Genomic DNA, 23,834 nt, shown 5'->3' with positions numbered 1-23,834 from the left:
CGATTAATTATTGTTAAATATATATGTTAAATAAAAAATACGCCGATAGATTTCTAAAAATATTTTTACGAATTTATTAAAATGATTATTTGTAGCTTTCTTTCCTATCAAAAATTATTTTTTTCAAATTTTTGTGTTATTCCCGAGAATACATTCATTTATGAATATTTAACGACATTAACTGAGATCGCTGAAGAAACGGTAAGCTATTTTGGGTGTCGAACCCAGGAGCTATCTAATATATCACTCACGAAATACCCTTTGCTTATATCAGTTTAGTTAAATATATACACCGTTAATGGCCAAATAACCTAAAATACAACCATATAACTTGTTTCTCTTTATTTATTTATTATTATTAAATTTATTAATTTATTTTGTAAAAATCAATCGGCGTTAACTGGAATCTAACATTTTTAATCTAATAAATAATTTGGGTAATACATACACAGAATAAAACAACTGCCAATTATGGTTTAAAAAATTGTAATAATATTAACAAAATAAATAAAACTCACCTTAAATCAGTAATAAGGAATATCTCAATAAAAAGATGAAATTTGGATAACGTATAATTTGAAGACAATTTCACTGCGTATTCAGTCGCCTATCTACCGATAATTCCCGCCAATAACTAACTACAAGACAAAACATCTCGGTGAATTTCTTTAGTTACACAACACATAATGCTTCTCATCGTCTCCCCACTCCGGAATGACGTCATCGATAGACTATTTTAAACGACAAAAAATTATTCAATCTAAAATTTGGTTCGCTAACTGTTTCATTCATCATCAAATTTTTTTAACATCAGATCATCCATCATTACACGTCGTCTAATATTAAATTGTATTTAAAATTTACTATCAATGTTGCCGAACTTATAATTAGATAAAATATTAAAGAGAATAAATTTTCACTTAAAACTATAAATGGAGAACAGCCAACCGTACACAAAGGGGTTATAACGAGATTCTTACTTATTATTTAATTACATGTAATAATCATTTTATATACGTAATCAAGTTCAATATATAGTACAATACAATTTTGTTATTAAGTATTACTATATTTTTTAAATATCAAATCAGGAATTAAAAAAAAAAAACAGTATTAATCTTTTTTAGATGTAACATGACTCCGTGCTATTAAAGAGGTAGCTACTTTACCTGCTAGACTAAAAGTTCCAGATTCGATACCCGGTTCGGCTCTTTGAATTAACGTTTTTTTTGTTTTTTTTTTTTTTAATATTCATCTTAATTTGCACATAAAAATAATTCTTAACCCGACAAGAAATTCAAAAACAAATAAATAAAAACCATCAGAAGATGAAAGTGAACACAAAGCTTAAAGTTGCTTTAAGTTGTTTTATTTTATATTTTTGACTTTATTTCCTGCCACTGAGTAAAGGGATATATAAAAGCGATAAGACTCTGTTAAACTTGAACGTACGTGACTGGAGTGAGGAACGGTTACATAACTGTGTACAGCAACAAAACGTTGATGAGACAGGGCGGCAAAGAACATTTATCTTCATCACGTATTATAAAAACAAATATTCATAATCTATTTTATTTTAAATAATTTATTAATGTCAATTGACAATATTAATATCCAGTTATTTTTTCTCTTTAAAATGAAATAAGGATGACAGTTAACGGTTTGGAAAGAAACATAGTTATTATTACTTTTTTTTTTTTTTTTAACCTCCGGGATCACCGTTAGGTATTACTTTCAGAGAATAGGATGAATGATTTGTAGCGTGTGTGAAAATGGCATGCCTGACCGGGATTCGAACCCGGGATCTCCGGATGAAAGGCCGAGACGCTACCATTCGCGTCACGGAGGCCGATTATACTTAGTATACTTGATTACTTTTTTAATAATCGTCATTTATTTTTCTCGGAAAACCACAAAAAAAATTCATTTAAAATAATGTAATTCTAAAATAAAATAAAAGTTTAAAGCAATTTTTTTTTTTTAATTATTGATTACAATTAAAAAATACGTTTATAATAAATTATATTGAAAGTAGTTTAAAAGTGTTATAATATAAAAAAACCTTTCGGCAAACCGGAAGGCGAATGTAGATTTCACCGGTGCTAAATAGGGGATAAAAAAAATTTCCACCTTAATGTTAATTTAAATTTCATATTTACTCGATACAAAAATAATTTGCACGTGAAAAAAAGTTTCACATGTTTAGCGTACGACAATTTTAGCCCATCTTACAATTCCGGTAATATTTTGGTCGTCCTTGCCGTAAGGGTTGGTCATATCAAAAATTGTTTCGGACAAAAGTTTTAGGTAATGTTTAGAGGAATAACGATCACTTTAAACCGATTCGATAATTGTGCCTATTAAGGGAGGTATGATTTTTTTTGTCTTCAAAACCCCATTTTTTCCACCCCATGGGCCGGCCAATCGTTGGTGATATCATAAAACTTTACTTACATATATTTTAGGCCCTTATATGAACTTGAACAGAAGTTCAATATTTTACTTAATAAGAAAGTTATAGCGATGTTTTGTTTTTTTCGAAAAACCCACCCCATTTCCACTCCCATAGTCCGATTTTTCCCATTAACGAACTCGATCGAGATTTTGGGCAGTTATATTTTATGTATCAATTTGAAAGTGATTGGCGCAAAATTACGGCACTTATCGTCCATAATATAAAATAAGTGAAATATATATATACTTATGATTACTTATGATTATCGTTAAAAAGCTCTCAGTGAGGGCTTATTACTCCCAATTTTTTTAATTTTCGGCACTTTTTGTTCAGTCGATTGCAATCAAAAGGGATAGTGTACAACTAGATGTTACAACAGTCCTAAATAAAAAATTACAATCATCTAAAGCTAATTGTTTTTGAGTTATGCGAGATACATACAAACAGACGTCACGCCAAAACTAGTAAAAATGGATTCAGGGATGGTCAAAACGGATATTTCCATTGAAATCTGAAAATTTTTCACGATCATAATATACTTTCTTTACTTCGTACAAGGAATTAAAAACTATTAACTCGAAAATTAAAACTAATGAATTCAGTAATCTGTATTATTAATATAAGGAAGTAATAATAAATAAAAAACTAACATTAGTAAAATAAAAAGATGGCTCTGAACAAAATTTACTTCCTGTGATAACTTTGTACGTAGTGATGATTGTGAGGGAGTGTGCACGTGAATGTGACCAGATAGCAAATATTCTAGAATGTTCCGAATCTCGTCCTTCCATCTGCTTCGCGCCATAATTCGTCAACAAAAAAGAACTGCGTGTGTCAAAATGTGTTATTTTGATGAAAAATTATATTTGTTTATAATATTATTACCTGTTCCATTACATAAAGCAATGTAGAAAAAATAAACCAAACTTATATATATATATATATATAATCTAATCTTTTCTTTCTGATAATTTGTTAAATTAGTATTACTGTTATTAACGATTAAAGTTGTCAAATACACCAAATAATATTTCTTTACGATTTGTAGCGTCGTTATCAAAGCCGTATCAAATTTTGTTTACTTGATTATTTGTATTTGGCGAACATTATTAATATTTAGGAATATTTTAAACGAATCTAAACGACCGTTCAGAAAAGAATTCAACATGTAAACCAGGTAAGTTCTTTTAAAATTCTTATAAAATTTATATATAGATTACTTTATACATAATAAAAATAATTTGCTTTCAAGTAAGTTATACATTTCTCTTTTAGTATACACTAAAAGAGAGGTTTCCGATTCTTTTGTAGACTAAATTTTTTGTATTTAATTTCTATTTAAATGTCCTCTAATAATTGCTACTTATTAATTATTTCGGGTGTCAATATTTTATTTAAATTCTGTTTTTTGTTTTTAAAAAAAATTTAGATTTCTGTTAATAACAAAATCTTTTTATCTGTGTCTGCATTTGATGATTAATAAATTACCTATATATTTTAAAAAGGTAAAATGACCTTTATTGTTACATGAAATACTTTAAAAATATTTTCTCACTTTTTTTAAACTTACATTGATGTGTTTTGCAGATCAAAACGGTCGGTTTTTATGTTAGGTGGTAATATTTATTATTAATTTTTTTTGCAACAAAAATTTATTTTGATTTTTTAAAATATTTTTTATTAAGCGTGATAACTTACAATTGTACAATGAATCCAACTTTTAAAATTCACCCGCATGATTAGCTAAATAACATAGACAACAGTACATAAACGGTTAATGATGAGGCCTTCAATTATTTAATTTTATGTAATATTCAGTATGTATATATATAATTACAACCGCGCACGTAAACATGATGATTGCACATATACATAAAAGCACATTCGGGTGCGCGCTTCAGTTATTTTTTTTGCCAAAAATTACAATTTTTTATTTTAATTTAAAGCAGAAATTTAAAAAAATCGAGTAGTGTAATTAACAATAGACATGTAACGTCTTCAATAATCATCTTAAAAGAAAAATAACTGAACCATAAATTATTATAGATTATAAAAAATATTACCGGTGATATGTAACGGGGTAATGATATTACACAATTTCTAAATTTATCAACTTAGCTGATTATTACGTATACAGTAAATACATCTACAATACAAATGCGCGCGCACCACCCACACACCGAAAGAGAGAGAGAGAGATCTATTTTTTATTAATACTAACATAAAGTAATGTGTGAAGTTTAATCTGTGTTTGTTTAGACATTTATATACTTTGTTCTTATTTATATATTTACTAGCTGCAGGATTTAATTTCCGGATAAACAAGATCCGGTCGATCAATAGCGTATTCGATGCGTTAAACAGTTAGTGCTCGATTTGCTGATACATACGCCGTTTGAATCGTGAAAATCGGACGAGCGGTTGCCGAGATATTACGGTGGTAATATCTCGGCAAAATTAATATTAAATATGTAATTTAACATTACATATTATAATTACATTAATTTAAAATTTAACATACAATAAATGGAATACTCGAGCGAATGCATAGTTGGTAGTTACAGTGTTAGATAACTTTTTTATATAGAAATTTTAGATTATGTTAGAAATTTATATACTTCGTTCTTATATATTTACTAGCTGCAGGGCTAAACGATTAAATTATTTATAATTATTTAATGGGAAATCGTCGAGGGGGTCGAAAAATTTTTCCAGCGGGTTAGGACTGACCGTTTTCGAGATATTTGCAATTTTCATCCAAAAATTCGGATCCGGTTAAAAAGTACTAAATTTTCCCAGAACGTCGATATATATTTCGCTTATATATCGTTATGTATACGGTATAATAATAAAACAAGTATAGACCTGACCATGAGACATGTACTAACGAATTGAGATTTTCCGCTAGTGATCGGTACATTCCAATGCTAAGCTAAGGGGGACGCACACACAGACACAAATACAAATGCCGTTTAATAGGATAGGAATATAGTGCAAAACACTTAATTTTTTTCCCTCCGAGACAAACGTTTAGGTATTGCTTCACAGGCTGGAATAAAATGATACGATTGTGAATCTTGTAGCGTGTGAAAATGCCATATCTGACCGGGATTCGAACCAGAGACCTCCGAATAAAAGGCCAAGACGCTACAACTCACACCGTAGATGCCCGCTAAAAAGTTATATTATAAATTACAAACATTAGAATCACAATCTATTGGTATCTTATAAAAATAAATATATTTTTACATCAACATCTATATATAAATTCATAATAAAAGATTTTAAAAACCTACCAATATACTGAAGGTCTCAGATTCGAGTCCCATGTTAGAACACCACCATCGACAATTGTTTAGCTAGGTTTCATACACAAAAAAAAAAAAACGTAACATGTCTCAATTCAATTCCTGACTTAAAGCATTTTTTCAATAATTTCAATCGAAACAATGGCCACAACGAATATAAAAAAAAATAAATAAATCATTGATAAAGGCGTTGGTGATAAATTATAGTATATGGAACACGTTAGAAGTGGTAACTGTTTAACCTTGAACGGTTGAATGTAAAACGTTGCCAGATAGACAGCGTGTCAAAAAAAATTGTTATGTCTTCCGCGTACTAAAGAAATACTCAATTGACGCGTCAAATTCCATCTATTAACAAATTTGAATCGACAGCGAATCAACATTAAATTATTTTTAATTTTTTTGGCATGTTAAAAATACATAGGTTGATTGGGGATTCGGCACCTTTCAGCAGCGCTTTATTTTAAAACCGATTAGTTTTGTAAACACAAGACTCAAAATTGTATTAATCTTTCATATTCTCGTATTTTAAAATTTATGTAATTTAACATTACATATTATAATTACATTAATTTAAAATTTAACATACAATAAATGGAATACTCGAGCGAATACAAAATTGGTAGTTACAGTGATAGATAACTTCTTTTTTTTTAACCAACATAGCATGGAGGACCGAGTCGTATTAAAATGTACAACAAAAAAAATTATCGTGCAAAAATTGTTGCAAACTTCAGGCTTTATTTTTGTCTTAATGTACATAGTTTAGGCTTCAGAATTTTCTTTTTTTGTATGAAACGACAAAACCTAATGAGAAAATAATAAAAAAAACATGAAATAATTGTTGACATTGATCTCAAGCGCACGCGCGCGCGCGCACACACACACACTTCATGGCGGGTAGTAGCGCCTTTCTCTGCAATCCCGAAAAGTTTTGAATTCAAATTAAAATATATATATATATATATATATATATATATATTTTATCTTCAAAGATATGAACCACCCACCCTTATGCTGAGAGAAAAAAAAGGAAATATGGCCCACACCAATAAAGAAAATGCTGAAATTTTGGCAGAAACCTTCAATAGACTCCTCAACTGTGACGACCCCCCAGAGCTTTTTGAGATTGACACTGAAACTCCAGTTAAAACTTCACCAGTAAATATCAACCCGCCAACAATTCAAGAAGTTCTCGCAGCCTTAAATGAAATAAAAAACTACAAAGCAAGCGGAGAAGACCAGCTTTTCGCAGAACTCTGGAAACACTCATCAGTTTATTCAGTCAAAACTTCCCTACATCTATGCCTCGTGAAAATATGGAACGAAGAAAAACTTCCAGAACACTGGACCACAGCCCTCATCCATCCATTACATAAAAAAGGGGATAAAACTAATCCTGAAAACTACAGAGGCATATCTCTCCTGGATTGCACATACAAAATCCTGTCGAGAATCATATACAACCGATGCAAAGACCAACTTGAACTGGAACTTGGGGAATACCAAGGGGGATTTAGGCCATGGAGAGGTTGCCCGGAGCAAATAATATCCCTAAAACTTATGATGGACTTATATAAAAGACAGAAAAAACAACTAATAATCACCTTCGTCGACTTTAAAAGGGCCTATGATTGTATACACCGACCATCCATGCTGAATATTCTGAGAAACCTGGGCCTTCACCCTAAACTCGTAAACATGATAAAATTAACTGTAACCAATACCCAGTCCAGAGTGAAATTCAGAGGTGAACTCTCTCAACCCTTCTACATAAAAACTGGATTGAGGCAAGGAGACGGCCTCTCACCACTCCTTTTTAACTACGCCCTTGAATTTGTCATGAGAAAATGGTATGAAATAAATCCCAAAAATATAAAAATGGGTACTAAGAAAAACTCCATCACACTAAATTGCCTAGGATTTGCAGATGACCTCGCTCTTTTAGCAAATAATATTCAAGAAGCCAAAACACAAATCATGAGCCTTCAAAACCTAGCACAAAAGATAGGGCTTCATATCTCTTTAGAAAAAACTGAACTAATGGCCATAGATCCTCTGGTAATAGAGCACATTACGGTAAACAATCAGAAAATTAAAATAGTAAAACAATTTAAATATCTAGGGGAAATAATAACTTATAATTTAAATGAAAAAGTGACATGGCAAAACAGGACAAATAAAATGATTAAATCCCAAAAATTAACTTGGTCAACATATACAAAAAATGCCTTTCTGCTAAAACAGAACTTAAACATTATAAAACTGTAGTACAACAGCCAGAAGTCACCTACGGAAGCGAGACCCTTTTCAAAATCACTCAGAAAAACCAAATTGAAAAAATTCTGAAAATAGAGAGGAGAATTGTCAGAACGTGTATCAATAAAAAACACCAAAAAGAAGGCCAATGGTGGATTGTGCCAAATGAGGTAGTGTATCGAGAAATAGAGCCTGTTACTGATACTATGCGGAAAAAAAGAATCTCTTTCTTAGGTCATCTCATAAGGACACCGCAAACAAGACTGTCAAGAAATATCATTGAAAAGCTCTGGTTCCAAAAGCTAGAAGTAGGATGGATCAAAGAAATTAGAGAAGATATGAAAGAATTGGGAATTTCCCTGACCGACCTACAGAATAAAACTGGAAAAATTACAAAGCTAAAAGATAAAAGCATTAGATTTAAACAAAAGACAGACAAACGACAAAATACAACGAAGAGGGTGTTTACGGATGAAGAAAAGAAAGCAAGATCTGAACGGATGAAGAAATACTGGGCAGCTCGAAAGAGTAAAATAACACGCTTTTCTCAGAAAAGATCCAACTAAAATGGACTTAAGTGGTCCCATGTTGGCCGTAAAAGCATAATAATAATAATAATAATGAGAAAATGGATAATCAGCAAATATTATTTATTGCAACGATCAAATATTTCAATCATTTCTAGATCGTATTTTTAATTTAATGACTTCATCTCCTCGCACCAAATAAGATACTCCTCTTGGAGGACAGATTCAGAACATTTATTATCATAATTTATCGCTAAGAATTTTAGTTCATCCCCTTTTTCAGCACTAGCTGATCTAGCAAAAGAACTTGAAAACTTTATGAAGATTCTTGGAATGCCATTTAACTGTCTACGCATGCATTTGGATTGCGATAAGCAAGTGTTGCATTTCTGGCTTGCGGGAAATCCCCCAAGAAAGGGGTCAAACCATTTTTGGTGGGAGGGGGTCCGAGGGACCGCTTCCGACTAGGTTATATTATATCAACATAACCTTTTTTTCATGCATCAAAAATCTTAACTAGAATTCTATTCTAGTGTTAGGAGAAGCCCAATTTGGTTTTAGGAAAAGCATAGGGACAAGGGAAGTAATTTTAGGCCTCAGATTAATAGTAGAAGGAAGATTAAAGAAAAACGAACTGACATACTCGGCATTTATAGACCTAGAAAAGGCATTTGATAATGTAGACTGGAATAAAATGTTCAGCATTTAAAAAAAATTAGGGTTCAAATACAGAGATAGAAGGATTGCTAACATTTACAGGAACCAAACATCAACAGTAATAATCGAAGAACATAAGAAAGAAGCCATAATAAGAAAGAGTACGACAAGGATGTTCCCTATCCCGGTTACTTTTTAATCTTTACATAGAACTAGCACTTAATGATGTTAAAGAACAATTTAGATCCGAAGTAACAGTACAAGGTGAGAAGATAAAGATGGTATGATTTGCTGATGATATACTAATTCTAGCCGAGAGTAAAAAGGATTTAGAAGAAACAATGAACGTCATGGATGAAGCCCTAGGCAAGAACTATTGCATGAAAATAAACAAAAGTAATGAAATTAGTAGAAATAACAAAGATGAACCGCTGAATGTGAAAACAGGAGGAGAAAAGATTACGGAGGTAGAAGAATTTTATTATCTGGGAAGTAGAATTACTAAAGATGGACGAAGCAGGAGCACAGTCTCAGTTCGACCATTTCTGTGATGTGTGGTTAATTGAAACCAACCACCAAAGAACACGGATATCCACGATCTAGTATTCAAATCTGACTTTACTTTGATTTGAATGCTGGAACTCTCGACTTCCAATACAGTTGATATGGGAAGACGCGTTCACCACGTGACCAACCGATGGTGTGCAAATGCCACACCTTGTATCAACATAACCTAACCGAACATAACTTACGTAAGCTATCCTCTTATAACTAATGTTAAATACATATTTTATGAATACCCTCTTATAACTAATGTTAAATACATATTTTATGAATACCCTCTTATATGTTAAATACATATTTTATGAATACCCTCTTATAACTAATGTTATCTTAACTAGAATTCTATACAGAAGAATTGAGAGGAGAGTGGAGGAAGTGTTAGGAGAAGACCAATTTGGTTTCAGGAAAAGTATAAGCACAAGGGAAGCAATTTTAGGCCTCAGATTAATAGTAGAAGGAAGATTAAAGAAAAACAAACCAACATACTTGGCGTTTATAGACCTAGAAAAGGCATTCGATAACGTAGACTGGAATAAAATGTTCAGCATTTTAAAAAAAATTAGGGTTCAAATACAGAGATAGAAGAACAATTGCTAACATGTACAGGAACCAAACAGCAACAGTAGCAATTGAAGAACATAAGAAAGAAGCCATAATAAGAAAGGGAGTCCGACAAGGATGTTCCCTATCTCCGTTACTTTTTAATCTTTACATGGAACTAGCAGTTAATGATGTTAAAGAACAATTTAGATTCGGAGTAACAGTACAAGGTGAAAAGATAAAGATGCTACGATTTGCTGATGATATAGTAATTCTAGCCGAGAATAAAAAGGATTTAGAAGAAACAATGAACGGCATAGATGAAGTCCTATGCAAGCACTATCGCATGAAAATAAACAAGAACAAAACAAAGTAATGAAATGTAGTAGAAATAACAAAGATGGACCACTGAATGTGAAAATAGGAGGAGAAAAGATTATGGAGGTAGAAGAATTTTGTTATTTGGGAAGTAGAATTACTAAAGATGGAAGAAGCAGGAGCGATATAAAATGCCGAATAGCACAAGCTAAACGAGCCTTCAGTAAGAAATATAAGTTGTTTACATCAAAAATTAATTTAAATGTCAGGAAAAGATTTTTGAAAGTGTATGTTTGGAGTGTCACTTTATATGGAAGTGAAACTTGGACAATCGGAGTATCTGAGAAGAAAAGGTTAGAAGCTTTTGAAATGTGGTGCTATAGGAGAATGTTAAAAATCAGATGGGTGGATAAAGTGACAAATGAGGAGGTATTGCGGCAAATAGATGAAGAAAGAAGCATTTGGAAAAATATACTTAAAAGAAGAGACAGACTTATAGGCCACATACTAAGGCATCCTGGAATAGTCGCTTTAATTTTGGAAGGACAGGTAGAAGGGAAAAATTGTGTAGGCAGGCCACGTTTGGAATATGTAAAACAAATTGTTAGGGATGTAGGATGTAGAGGGTATACTGAAATGAAACGACTAGCACTAGATAGGGAATCTTGGAGAGCTGCATCAAACCAGTCAAATGACTGAAGACAAAAAAAAAAAAAAACTAATGTTACATACATATTCTATGAATGTTGTATGGAGAATATGTAAAATGATCGGTATACTTAATAGATTATATACGTACAAATATGTTTAATAGTTTGAAAATGCTTTAAACCACTTAAAAACTTTAGTTTGTGACAGAGCATCATTTCCATACGCCCGTTTTAATTTTGAAAAAGTTTCAGTAGCAGTCTCACCGAGTTTAACACAAAACTTAATTGCACAACGTTGCTAATAATTAGTATCACTCATTTTTGCAACGCACAAAAAAACTCATTTCACGAAAAGTTCGTTTACATCTCATGCGGCAACAATAGACTAAATATATTAATACCTAATATAAATCAGCTGTTCATATAACCATGTTTGTGTAAATTTGCAGTGTTGTCACTTTGGCTGCCAAAAAAAAAACTAGTGTCTACTTTATTTAGAGACTCGTAAATAAAATAATTTAATAAAAACAAAGGCTTATTCATTTTTCTTTTGAATTAAGCCCATTTTTATTATCAATTCCCTTTCTCCACTAAAAATAATGAAAAGTTGACAAAATATTATTTAAGCATATGCTAATTTAGTTTTTACACGACTGCTCAAAATGGATTGTAATGTATTTAGGGTGTGTGAGTGTATATATTTTTTCCACTGTAGCGGCTCAATGGATGAACTGATTTAGATGGATGACCCTATGTTGGAATCCTTACATTACCGGAGTTGTGTAGGCTACAAAAAAAAAAAATATATATATATATATAAATATATATATTTATTTATTGACACTTAGTAATATTCTAAGTAAATATAAATATTAGTTTGCTACAGCTGAATAAATCTATACATATTACATGACTGCCCAAGAACGATTAAAATATTTACGGTGTACATATGTATGTCATTACTACTAAAATTCATGTTGCTATCGTTGGTCCGACTGATTTGCCGTAATCATCTGTTTGCGAGTTAGGTTAGTTGAATTAAAACTATAGCAAGTTATTGTAAGTTGATTGTCGATAGTTTATATTCGTTACTTGTTTATTCGATGTAAGTTAATTACGCTAATATTAATATTTAATGACTACTAATGTAAAATATGTCTTTTTTGGCAACTGTAGTTTCTATTTTTTCTATTCTTTTAAAATGCAGTTTCAAAAAAAAAATAATGAAGTTTGTCCTTTTTGTGTAGTTTACTTATTTATAGTTTTTGCTTTTTTAATAATTTATTCTTTAACGTATTTTTAAATGTTTATTGTTTTATCCTTTTAAGTACGTAATAAGTAACAATAGTTTTGTTTTCACAGACAATTGTTTAATCATTTCTAGATTATATAGTAATAATACGTTTCTTTAACGTTGTGAACGTCATCAAAAATATACACAGAAAATTATAGTAAGAGTTTAGGAGAAAAGGTTTTGCAATGTTATTTTAAAAATTAATATTTAGGTTGGAACAGCATGATGAAACATTATTACACGTTAAATTATTTACCATTAATATTTTAATTAGCGACTGTATGGAAACAAGCTTGTGCTTATTGTATTGTATGTTTCTTTTTAGTTATTTACACATTTACCCAGATTTGTATTTCAGTAACAAAGAATTGAACCAAAAAACTGAAAAAACTTAAAATAAACATAATGCTTGTAGCTTATATCTATTTACAGATAAATACATACGTAAACAAAACCCTTTTTTTAATGATTTTATTTTTCCACTACTTTTTGAATAAAGTTGCTGCTAATTTGAAATTATATTCAGCCAGAGTTGAAGAATATCTTATGAGTGGACTGTAAGGTTTTTAAAAGTGTATATAAATCAATTTCTGTTTATGTATTTATTGATTGCAGTCCTGTTAAAGTTTCATGAGTATTATTTCAGAATTATTTTTATTAATTTTAAATCTAAAAAACATTACCATATCTCTTTTTATTTGGTAATCCTGAGCAGTTACTTGATCAACATTAATTTGTTTTATACTTTAATATGTGCTTAGGATCAGCAAAACACAAGATGTAAATTTTGAAAACAGATTTGGACAGCGGGTGACCCATGCAAGGTCAAAGTCCATGCTACATTATCGGTACTATAGTCAATTAACTATCAGTTTTGTGAGTTATTGAGACATGGTCTCAGATATTAATCCATTCTGTGGAGAAAGGTTAGGGTTAAGGTTAGATTTTTGTGGAGAGAATTTAGGGATAAATTACCAAAGTTTGGTAATACTTAACTCTGTCTTGTAGGAAAAGTGGCTGAATTTATGTTATAATGGAAATATACTTATTACAGAGAGAAACTATACTACATGTTCGACACTGTTGGTCTTGTGTACGATGGATAATCAGCTTACAAAGAGCCGCATCAGTCATCTTCAGCTGACTGAGTCTTTGACTGAATAACTATTAAGGTAGTTTATAGTTTTAACTACAAAACTGTATGTAACCTCTCTCCACAGAACTCTAACCTTCACTTTAAACCCTAACCTCTCTACACAGAATGGATTATTATCTTAACAGGTCACCATAACTCACAAAACTGATTGTTAATTGACTAAAATATTGATATCCTCGGCTTGGATTTTTACCTTCTACAGATCATTGCTGTCCAAACCATTTATCATTTAGATATTGTATTTAACTAATTCTAAGCATATCTATTATTAGTAGGAGAGCTGTTAAACATTTTAGGTTAGGTATTTGATGCTCTGTGAAACTTTGTGTAATACTACTTTTTTAATGTGTGAATACAAAATCAAAGACCTGGCTGAAGCATAGTGGGAGCCTAGCAAACCCTTGAATTTTTAATTTGGCAAAAAAAATTGCTTGAGGTATTTTGAAATTTTAATACTTGTAAATTTAGTGTTTAATGAAATAAGAAATAAAAAAGCCAGATTATTTAGTCGGGTTTAAAATTTTCCCAGGCTGTTTCAAAATTGTATTTCATAAATATTGAAACAGTATATAAATATAAATAAATTGGTTTAAAAATTTCAATGAATGAAATGTTTTATAGTTTGCAGCGATTTTATTGTTTTCATTATAAATACTTAAATTTTAACTTGAATGTTTTTATTTTTGAAGGTAATGGATGTACCTTTAAAGAATATCTACATATTTGAAGCTCTGTCCTCTAACAGTATCAAACTAGAAACTGAAGATGATACCGCAGAGGAAACATTATGCTTGTTTTTACCACATCACCCGATTGAAGATGATATTACATCTGATTGTGTAAGTATAATTAGATTTTTGTTTTTTATGTCATATAGGAAGTGTCATCACATCATTGAACTTAACATTAAAATGTTGATTTTATGTTTTAGGATAGTGATTCTTTCCAAGTGAAAGAGGAGCCACTTAGTAATGGTTGTGATAATTATAATGAAGTAACTGATCCTCTTGCGTTTGAAGGGATCAAGTTAATTAAATCTGAAGATCATGCAGTTAAAAATGAAGTGGTAAGTTTTATTGTGCATTTATTTTATATTGAAAGTAACGTATGAAGTTTATACTAGCCATCTCAGAGTGTATTCATCGGAGTATTATAGGAATGAAAGTTTATGTATGCACTTAATGTCGATTCTTTAATTTGACTTGATTGCATTTTCTATCATGTTTTGATTCTTTCTTTAGTAATTCTTGAATTTAAAAGTTTAACTTACACGTACTGGGAGCATTACAGTTCTGATGCTTTACCACATTGGCCAAAACATCACGACTGTTTTTATTATGATAATGCGCGTGTACACATGTCTCGGATTGTAGATGCAAAACTCCATGAAAATTTATGCTTTGACAGTGGCAAGTTGAAGCATGTGCTGTATTTACTTGATTTTACACCTATTGATTACTTACTCTTCCAAAACCTGAAAAAATGGCTCGCTAGACAAAGATTCATTTTAAATGATACAAAAGGTGGGATAACTGCTTACTTCACGGAGTTGGACAAATCACATCATACTGAAAATATTAAAAAGTTGGAAATTCTATGTAAATTATCAAATTGTAAGGGAACTTAGTTGAAAGATAAAAAAAAATTTTTTGAAATCTTCGGTTTTGTTTGTCAGGCCAAGAACTTTCTGAACAACCCCTATATTTGTTTTTAATTGACTTATAAAATTATTATTTATTAATTAGTATTTATTATCTGGTATGTATTTATAAGATTTAAGATTAGAATTTAAAATATTAGGTAACATTATCTCTAAAGGCAAATGATGTAATGATAAAAATTTCACTATAAGAAATATTAACATTGACGTCAGTAAGATTAGAAAAAAACTATATCAAGAAAATTAACGCAACAGTTTAGCATATTATATGATTGTCAAAAATTACAATATATAGAATAATCTGTAAGGTGAGAATAGTAGCATTTTTAACATTTAAATTGCATGATAACATTTAACAAAAGAAATGTATTTGATGTTTTCCCGTACAGAACCTGGTTTATTAAAGTCACCTAATATTAATAATAATTTAACTGTGGCTGCACTTTTAATGTGTGTGGTGAGTGAATTAGATACAATTTATTTTTGTCTTATAAATATACAAAACGTCATATTTACTTTGTAGAATCATTTTTTGTTTTTTATTATAGCAAGTAGATTTAGTGCAACTGAAAGAGGAATCATGTGGTTGATGGTAATATTAAAAAAAGATCTTTTAGCAATTAAGGAGAACGACTTTGTTATATCAGAAAATTTGAAAGTGAAGCGGTAAGCGTGGTTGATTATGCATACAGTGGAACATCAGCTATCCAATTGGACCTTTGCAAGACCAAATATGTGCAATTTAAAAAAAAGGTTTATCATATTATACTAGACATATTCTATTATTTAACGGGTAACTAAGTAAAAATAAAAAGAAAAGTTTTTCAGTAAAATTAAAAATAAATTTTGAACATGCGTACAAAGTAACAAAAAATTTATATGGTAAAAAATAAACAATATTATGTTGGAAAAAGTACAATCTGTAGAAATTTGCTTTTATAATGAGTTTAACATAGGCCCATATCTATATACGTGTTTGATAAATGCAAATGAATTGAAGAAAAGTCTGTTAAAAAAACCAGTAAAATAAAGATTGATAAAAAACTTCCAGTTGAAGCAAAGATGTATTTGAATAGTGTTAAAATTTTCAAATAATGATGTATTTTTTTTTTTTAAATTGCCGAGTCTGAATTTAAAAAGTCCAGTTAGTTTGACGTCTGGAAAATTGGGGCCCCTGCTATTTATCTTTTCATTACATATATATCATCCGTGTCTCATTTGGCCTTGTTGGTGTTGCTTTTTTGTTTTCTAATTAAACAAATTGCAACCTACACATTAAGAAAATAAAACCTGTATATATTTTTAATAACTTGTGTTATATTTCATCGATAGAAAATTTATATAAAAATTAATTAAAACAACTTTTTTCTTTTTTTTGGTCTATTTCTGTCTCAGTTCTTGATTTTTGTATCATTTTTAGCAATTAGACTTAGATTTTTAATGGTATTTGTTACCAGAAATATCTATTTTAAATTTAATTTTATGATGTATGTAATGGTATTATTAAGTTGCAGTAGAATAAAAAAAAAGATTTAATATTAGTTAGTTTTCATATTTTGCAAGGTTTTTTCATTATCCTTTTTTTTAAAGGAATCTGAGAACTTGTTGAATGATGATCTTTCATCACAACCTAATCTTAATATGAGAACCAATGAACAAATAAATGATTTACGCACGATGAAGATAGAAGAAGAGATGTGGTTTTATCCAGGTCATGTAAGTATTAATTACTGGATCATGTAATAAACATGATTTCTCTCTTGTTTATTTCATAAATATATGTATGTAATTTGTATATATGTATATTTTATTACTTTTACTGTTATAAAAAAAAATTGTTTTTATTTCTATTAGTTCTATTTAATTAATACTGACTTATGCTATGTATAAATGATAAATTATCAGTGTGTGAGAGTAAATTTTTGTTTGAAAATTTGGTGATAACTAAATATATGTATTATAATCTGTTGATACAATTCACATTTCAATAAGCTCCAGGTGATTTGATTTTAATTGTTCCGGTTGTAAAATTTGAATATTTTACCAGGTAAGCAATTTAAAACGGACCTGACACAGAGAGAAACACACAACGCCAGCGGAAACAGTCTGGTTTGTGTGGGTTCCACCTAGTTGGTTACTATTTGCTATGTTTCTGAAAATATTCAGAAGTTATTATACTAGGTTGTTTGTAAGGGTTTGGCATTTGTTTTTGGTTTCTATCTTTGGGTATTTTATTTCAAATCTGTTGGAGTGGGTGGGTTTATTCTCTTTGAACTACTCTATTGGCACAGGGACTGTCTATTAGTCAGTTTTTATTTATTGTTATTGGTTTTTGTTATGTTTAATAATTTGTGGTCTGTTAATTTTGAATTTGTTGAAATTTGATACATTTGTTTAATCTGAACAGCTGTCATATTGGCAACTGTTTGTGTTGATAGTTTTTATTTGTATTGTGTGTTTATTATTGTGCACCCACTTTGTTTAGCAAAAGATAATGACTGTTTGTATGTCTATTAGACTTTAATCTGAGATTTTACGTGAAAACTTTCTTACCTGAATTTTCATGTAGTCAATCCAACACGGGTTAAGTGGTGTGAATTTCTTGTACTTGTGGATTTACCCATTTAGTTCACTATATAGTGGATTGTTGATCGAGGGTATGTCTGACACAGTTGACATTAAGAAACAGGGTAAGCCCAAGTGGGTTAAACCTGGTGAGGTGTTGCAGCTTGCTGGCTCTTCCTCCTCTTCTGGGGAGGATAAGTCGCAAGTTGAGCTATCGACCTGGGCTGGAAAGGTTAAGGTTTTGGTTCAAGAATCAGGGAAAACCGTTAGAAAGGCAGGTACCTTTGCTCCCTTTCAGACTTCATGAACGAAACTGCCCAATGATGCCATCTTTTCTCATCATAACAGATACTGACTTTTGGTATGTCTCATTCATTTTTTATTCCTGTGTGGTGTTTTCACTATACCAAATTTGACAATTGTGTCTTTAACTATCCCAAATGTATGAAAAGTTGCCTCATCTCTAAATAAAATATCATTATAATTAGGATTGTTTTCAATATGATGATTGCCTCTGCTACAAGCTGATATTGGCAACGAACGTTTGGTTTAATGTGATGTATTTGTAACTTGTACACTTGCAAATGGAGGAATTTGCAGTCCATACCTAGACCACCTAATAGACTTACCTAGACTGGCAGTGAACTCATTGCTTACTTGATTCACAGTCTCTTGTAATTAAAAAAACCTTTTGATTTCCAGTTTGTGAAACCAAGCTTCCAGTCTCTCTTGAAGTCATATGTTTGGAATATGATGTCTTGGATGTAGGAGAATTGATATTTAATTCAGTTTGTACAAGCCGTTGAACATGCATAACTAATTGAAACTACTAACCAAAGCATGTATCTTGACAGTTGCATTGGAGTCGGCTTGTCTGCATTTGTGTATTCTGCTGAATCTGAGAGTATACTGAACAAATCTTGGGGATATATCCTGTCGTTTGAGCTTATGTTGTAAGAGATTTCAAGAACTGGTTTCCTAAATAGGGCCATTAGTTTTAGATACCTACACCCCAGACATCGTGTATATAAAATGTGTGGGTTTGTAGATGTGATCAATATGAATATAGAAGTAATAAATATATTGACCTGTTATAAATTTGCTAAATAATTAGTTTTGTTGGTTTTCTTAGAACATGAATTTCATAATAAAGTTTCACTCAAGATTATAAACATACTATAAAATAAGTAAAGTTCCTTATTATACTAAAGTTAACTCTGATTAATTAATATTCAATACCATGTTGATTATGAATATATGTTTAAATTATTCAATTTTTTATACATATTTTGTGGTTTTTGAAAGATAACACTTATTAATGTTATTGTAATTAAAATAATTTTTTATTAATTTATAATTATAATAAAAAATAACTTAATTTACAGGTTGCTATGGACAAAGGAACCATCAAGGGAAGTACCAAGAATTTTATTACTTATAAGAGCATAAATAATTCGTTAAATGATGGAATTATAAATGAAAACTCCATTGAATGTAATTGTGCATACGGTGATGTAACGATAGAAAATTTAATAGAGAATATAAGTAGTGAAAACAAGTTGCTCGAGCAAAAAGGAAAAGAATTGGTTTGTGAATATTGCAATGAAAGATTCAGATGTAACTGTTATTTAAAGAGACACATTAACATTCATACTAAACAGAAAAAAAATAGTAACTTTTGTCAAAAGTCATTTAATTTTGAAAATGTTTTAAAGAGACATCTTAATAATATTAATACAACAGAGGAAAATTATGTTTGTAACTTCTGTCAAAAGTCATTTAATAGTAAATCCCGTTTAGTGAGCCATCTTAATATTCATAAAAAAGAGAAAAATTATATTTGTAAGTTTTGTCAAAAGTCATTTAATCGCAAAAGCTCTTTAAACAGACATATTAATATTCATTCAAAAGAGAAAAAATATATTTATAACTTTTGTCAGAAGTCTTTTCATCATAGTTTTACTTTAAAATTACATTTAAATATTCATACTAAGGAGAAAAATTATATTTGTACCTTTTGTCAAAAGTCATTTAATAATAAAAGCGCTTTAAACAAACATATTAATATTCATACAAAAGAGAAAAATTATATTTCTAACTTTTGTCAGAAGTCTTTTAATACTAAATACAATTTAGTGAGACATCTTAATATTCATACAAAAGAGAAAAATTAATTTAAAACTTCTGTCAGAAGATGTTTAATCATTTTTCTAATTTAAAGCTGCGTATTAATTTACATACCAAAAGGAAAAATTATGTATGTAAATTTTCCCAAAGGTCTTTTAATTGCAGTTGTGATTTTAAAACACATATTAATTTCCACTTAAAGAAAAAAATTAATATTTGTAACATTTATCAAAAATCTTTTGATCAGATTTATATTTTGGAAAGACATCTTAACAATATCCTTATTAGAGAATCATTATGACCTTTTAAGAAAATTGATTAAGGAAAAAAGTAATAGCATTCTTTAATATGTGTATAATTTAAAACTAGTATGACAAAATTTTTCTAATGTTTATAATGTAACGTTACATTTTTCTCATTTTTGTATGTTACAACTTAAGGCGGGGAATTTCTATCTTGTTTGCCTCAAACGCAGATTTGTTTATTACTGTAGTTTATAGTATATGATGAGTATGTTTATGAACATTTTAAGCCCTGAACCATGGCAGTCAGAAAATTTGGTGTAAAAAAGTTGTGTAAAGTTCTCAAGTGAGACTTTTGTCCAAATCGCAAGTTTAAATGTGTTTTTCTTGAACATTTTTTTTTCAAGTTTATATTTAATTTTATATTAACTTAATTTTTTTATATTAATTTAATATTTAATATTATATTTAATGTTATATTAACTTCACATCGTGTGTCTTACATTTGAGTAATGTTTTCAAATATTAAAACCAAACAAGCTTGAACAAACAATAATATTCAGATATAAATATTATTAAGAATATTTTTTTTTGGATATGAAAAGCTTTTGTTCATTAAGAGTAAAAAGTAAAAAATAAAAATAAAAAATTACAATAATATATTTGATTACATATAAAAAATTATTTTTTAAAAAAGCTTTTATTTAACTAATATTTATATTAACATTAATAAAAAAAGGCAAACAAATTAGACAACCCTCTAAAAAGTAAAAAATAAGAATTAAATCAAATTGAGAATTTTAAACAAAAAAATATAAATATTAACAAATATAAAAATGCACTGAAAAGTAAAAAATGAATTATATAAATGTCTAATAAATAACCAATAAATAAATGTAATAATTATTAAATTTTAAAATTAAAAGTAATGAAAATATTTAGTTAAAATAAAAGCATGGCACAGTTTTTATAACAATCTTTTCGAATAAGTATTTATAGACTTTAAAATATATTTTTTGTTTAACGAGGTTGTTTAGTATATGTATATACTTTATTTATCTGTAATAGAATTATTATGAATTTATTTGTGGAAATTTAGACATATTTTTAAAAGTATATGCTGTCGGAAAATGTAAAAAATGTTTTATTTTTTTTTTACCCGACAAGTTTAAAACCTCCCAAAAAAATTAAGAATCTTTAAAATAAAAAAATCCTCTGTTGCCACTGTTAGTATTCTTATACATTCCTTTAACAAATTTTTTGTTATATATTTTAAGGGATTTTTATTTAAGATATTTTTTTGACTGCTGAATTAATTCATTTAAATATGTGATAATTAATTTTTAGAGATTTTGATTTTTTTTTAATATTCGTCAAACGTTTGTATTTTTTTAGGAAATATATAATCCTTTTTTTCTGCAATTACTTTAATGTTTCTATTTGAATTTTTGTTACTTCAAAATTGTCTGCAATTATTGCCTGATCTTCCATAAAGGCAAAACAATTTCTTCCTAGGTTGTCCTTTTTGTAACCCAATTTTTTTTCTACCGCATTAAGTTTCATTGTTTTCCTCCATTCTTTGATGTCTATCTAGAACACAATTAAAAGGGATCTGACACAATGGTCTCATTAACGTATATTTTACCATGCTTAAATTATTTATTGGTAATTTTTAAATTCTTTTTGTGATAATTCAAAATAAATTAATCTTTAGAAAAGGCAATGGAAATTATTTGTTCGGTTAAGAAGGTTATAATTTATGCAGCTTATTATTAATTTTACACATACTATTTGTTCTGCACAAGATCTTCCATTTGTAAACCACCCTCTGATGTATTCTTCAAATTGTTTATTGATGTGCCCTTCTATTCTCAACAACGTTTGTAAGATTTTATAGGTTACTGAAAGTAAAATAGAAAAACTTCCATTTTGTCTCTTTTTTGTGAAGAGGATGATGAATTAGGGCATTCTTGTGGGATTTTTTCTCTTTTCAAAATGTTTTCTAATAATTTTTGTAATAGATCATATGATAATTTTAAAAACTGCAAAGTTATTGGGTCCTTACCCAAATGCTTTATTATTTTTTAGATATCTGATTATATATTCTTTATTTCTTGTTTATTCGGGGATTTGTGTTTTCTAGTTTAGTTACTGGTTGCAGACAATGCAGCTTTTCTCTGCGTTTTTTGCAGTTTGAATAATTTTTGTATATTTTATTATCACAAGTTTATATGACTTTAATTAAAAATATTTTTTCTTATATTTCATCTGTACTTTTTTCTTAGAAAATAATTTTCTTTGTGAAATAGACTATTGTATTGTAATAAAAAGCTCAGTTTATATTAATTTCAGTTTTAGAAATATGTTTATAATATATAAATTGTGATCTTTATGTGATCACAGAAAACAGGATGCTTCTTTATTTTAAACATATATCATTCCTTTTCATAAAAACAAATAAATTGTATTTTAATGTGATTGAATGGAAGTTTATTATTTATTTCAGACTAGTTGTGATGATTAAAACTAAATTAAAGTTATCCACTTTGTCCAACCTACATGGTGTGAGTGATACTAATGAGTGTTTATATGCATCTTTGGGGTTTAAAATCTTAGGTTGGTTTTGAATTGGTTGTTAGCACATTAAATAAATTGTTTTTACTTTCCGCTTTCTCTATTTATACAGAGGTACACATGAGTTATGTACAGAAATACAGTCGTATGCTGTTTACTATATTTTTCTGTATTATAACAATCAATAAAATATCAGTGAGATATTAGGAGCTATAATCTGCTATTAGGAGTTTTTAAATTCTTCTTAGCAGAAGAATTTATATCTAATATGTATAGACAGATAGAATTGAGTAGTACATAGAAATGCATTTGGTTACTATTTATTTCATAAAAGAATTATGATGGATTAATGATTTGCTGTAAAATGATTGGTGTTCAGTATTTTCACAAATTACATTTAGCGAGCTGAAGGTTTGCCCTGTCTTTGTCGACCAAACTGTTGGCTGGCCTAGGCAAGATGAATGAGTAGGGTTTACTGTACTATCTAACCGGATGACATCATCCGATTACTAACAACATGACACATTTGTATATATAATGTAAACACAAACAATACAGCAACTAGTACGCTAGGCACAGGAGTTGCGAGTAGAAAACTTTCAGCTTGCGTATTGTATTATAATATCAATAATAAGATATTTTAATTTTGTAACTTGTACAATTTAATACATGAAAATAATAAATAAAAAAGGGGATTAGATTTCTGATATTTTTTGTAAAATAGTTTGCGTAATTCATAATATTTCAGCAAAAGTCACTGCTGTTAATAGGTCTTTCTCATATGATTACAGATAGGTACATGTGAATAGTACACAGAAATATATTCGGTTGCTAATTAGTTCATTTTACACCAGAATAATGAGGTGCTTGAAAACAATCAATATCCAATAAACTATTATAACTGAAATAGGAATGATATAATAGTGCATTTATTCATT

At 29.2% G+C, this 23,834-nt stretch overlaps 2 protein-coding genes across 3 annotated transcripts in view; one reads left to right on the top strand and one right to left on the bottom strand.

Moving 5' to 3' along the window:
- Positions 1-11,663, bottom strand: part of LOC142333775 (uncharacterized) — a 164,302-nt gene extending 152,639 nt beyond the window's left edge. For both annotated transcript variants that reach the window (XM_075381289.1, XM_075381290.1), the window contains exon 1: positions 11,428-11,663. The gene's annotated coding sequence lies outside the window, so the exon portion shown is untranslated. The remainder of the gene's footprint in view (positions 1-11,427) is intronic.
- Positions 11,664-12,284: 621 nt separating this feature from the next.
- Positions 12,285-20,353, top strand: LOC142334044 (uncharacterized). Its single transcript, XM_075381711.1, has 6 exons — positions 12,285-12,383; positions 14,418-14,567; positions 14,660-14,794; positions 16,979-17,104; positions 19,339-19,963; positions 20,328-20,353. The coding sequence occupies exons 2-6, from the start codon at positions 14,421-14,423 to the stop codon at positions 20,351-20,353; spliced, it is 1,059 nt and encodes a 352-aa protein (XP_075237826.1). The 5' UTR covers positions 12,285-12,383; positions 14,418-14,420.
- The last annotated feature ends 3,481 nt before the right edge of the window (positions 20,354-23,834 follow it).

Source organism: Lycorma delicatula, chromosome 13, assembly GCF_047948215.1.
Source record: "Lycorma delicatula isolate Av1 chromosome 13, ASM4794821v1, whole genome shotgun sequence".
Taxonomy (NCBI): Eukaryota; Metazoa; Arthropoda; class Insecta; order Hemiptera; family Fulgoridae; genus Lycorma; species Lycorma delicatula.
The sequence above is the reverse complement of the archived record's forward strand: the minus strand, read 5'-3'. Positions and strand labels throughout refer to the sequence as shown.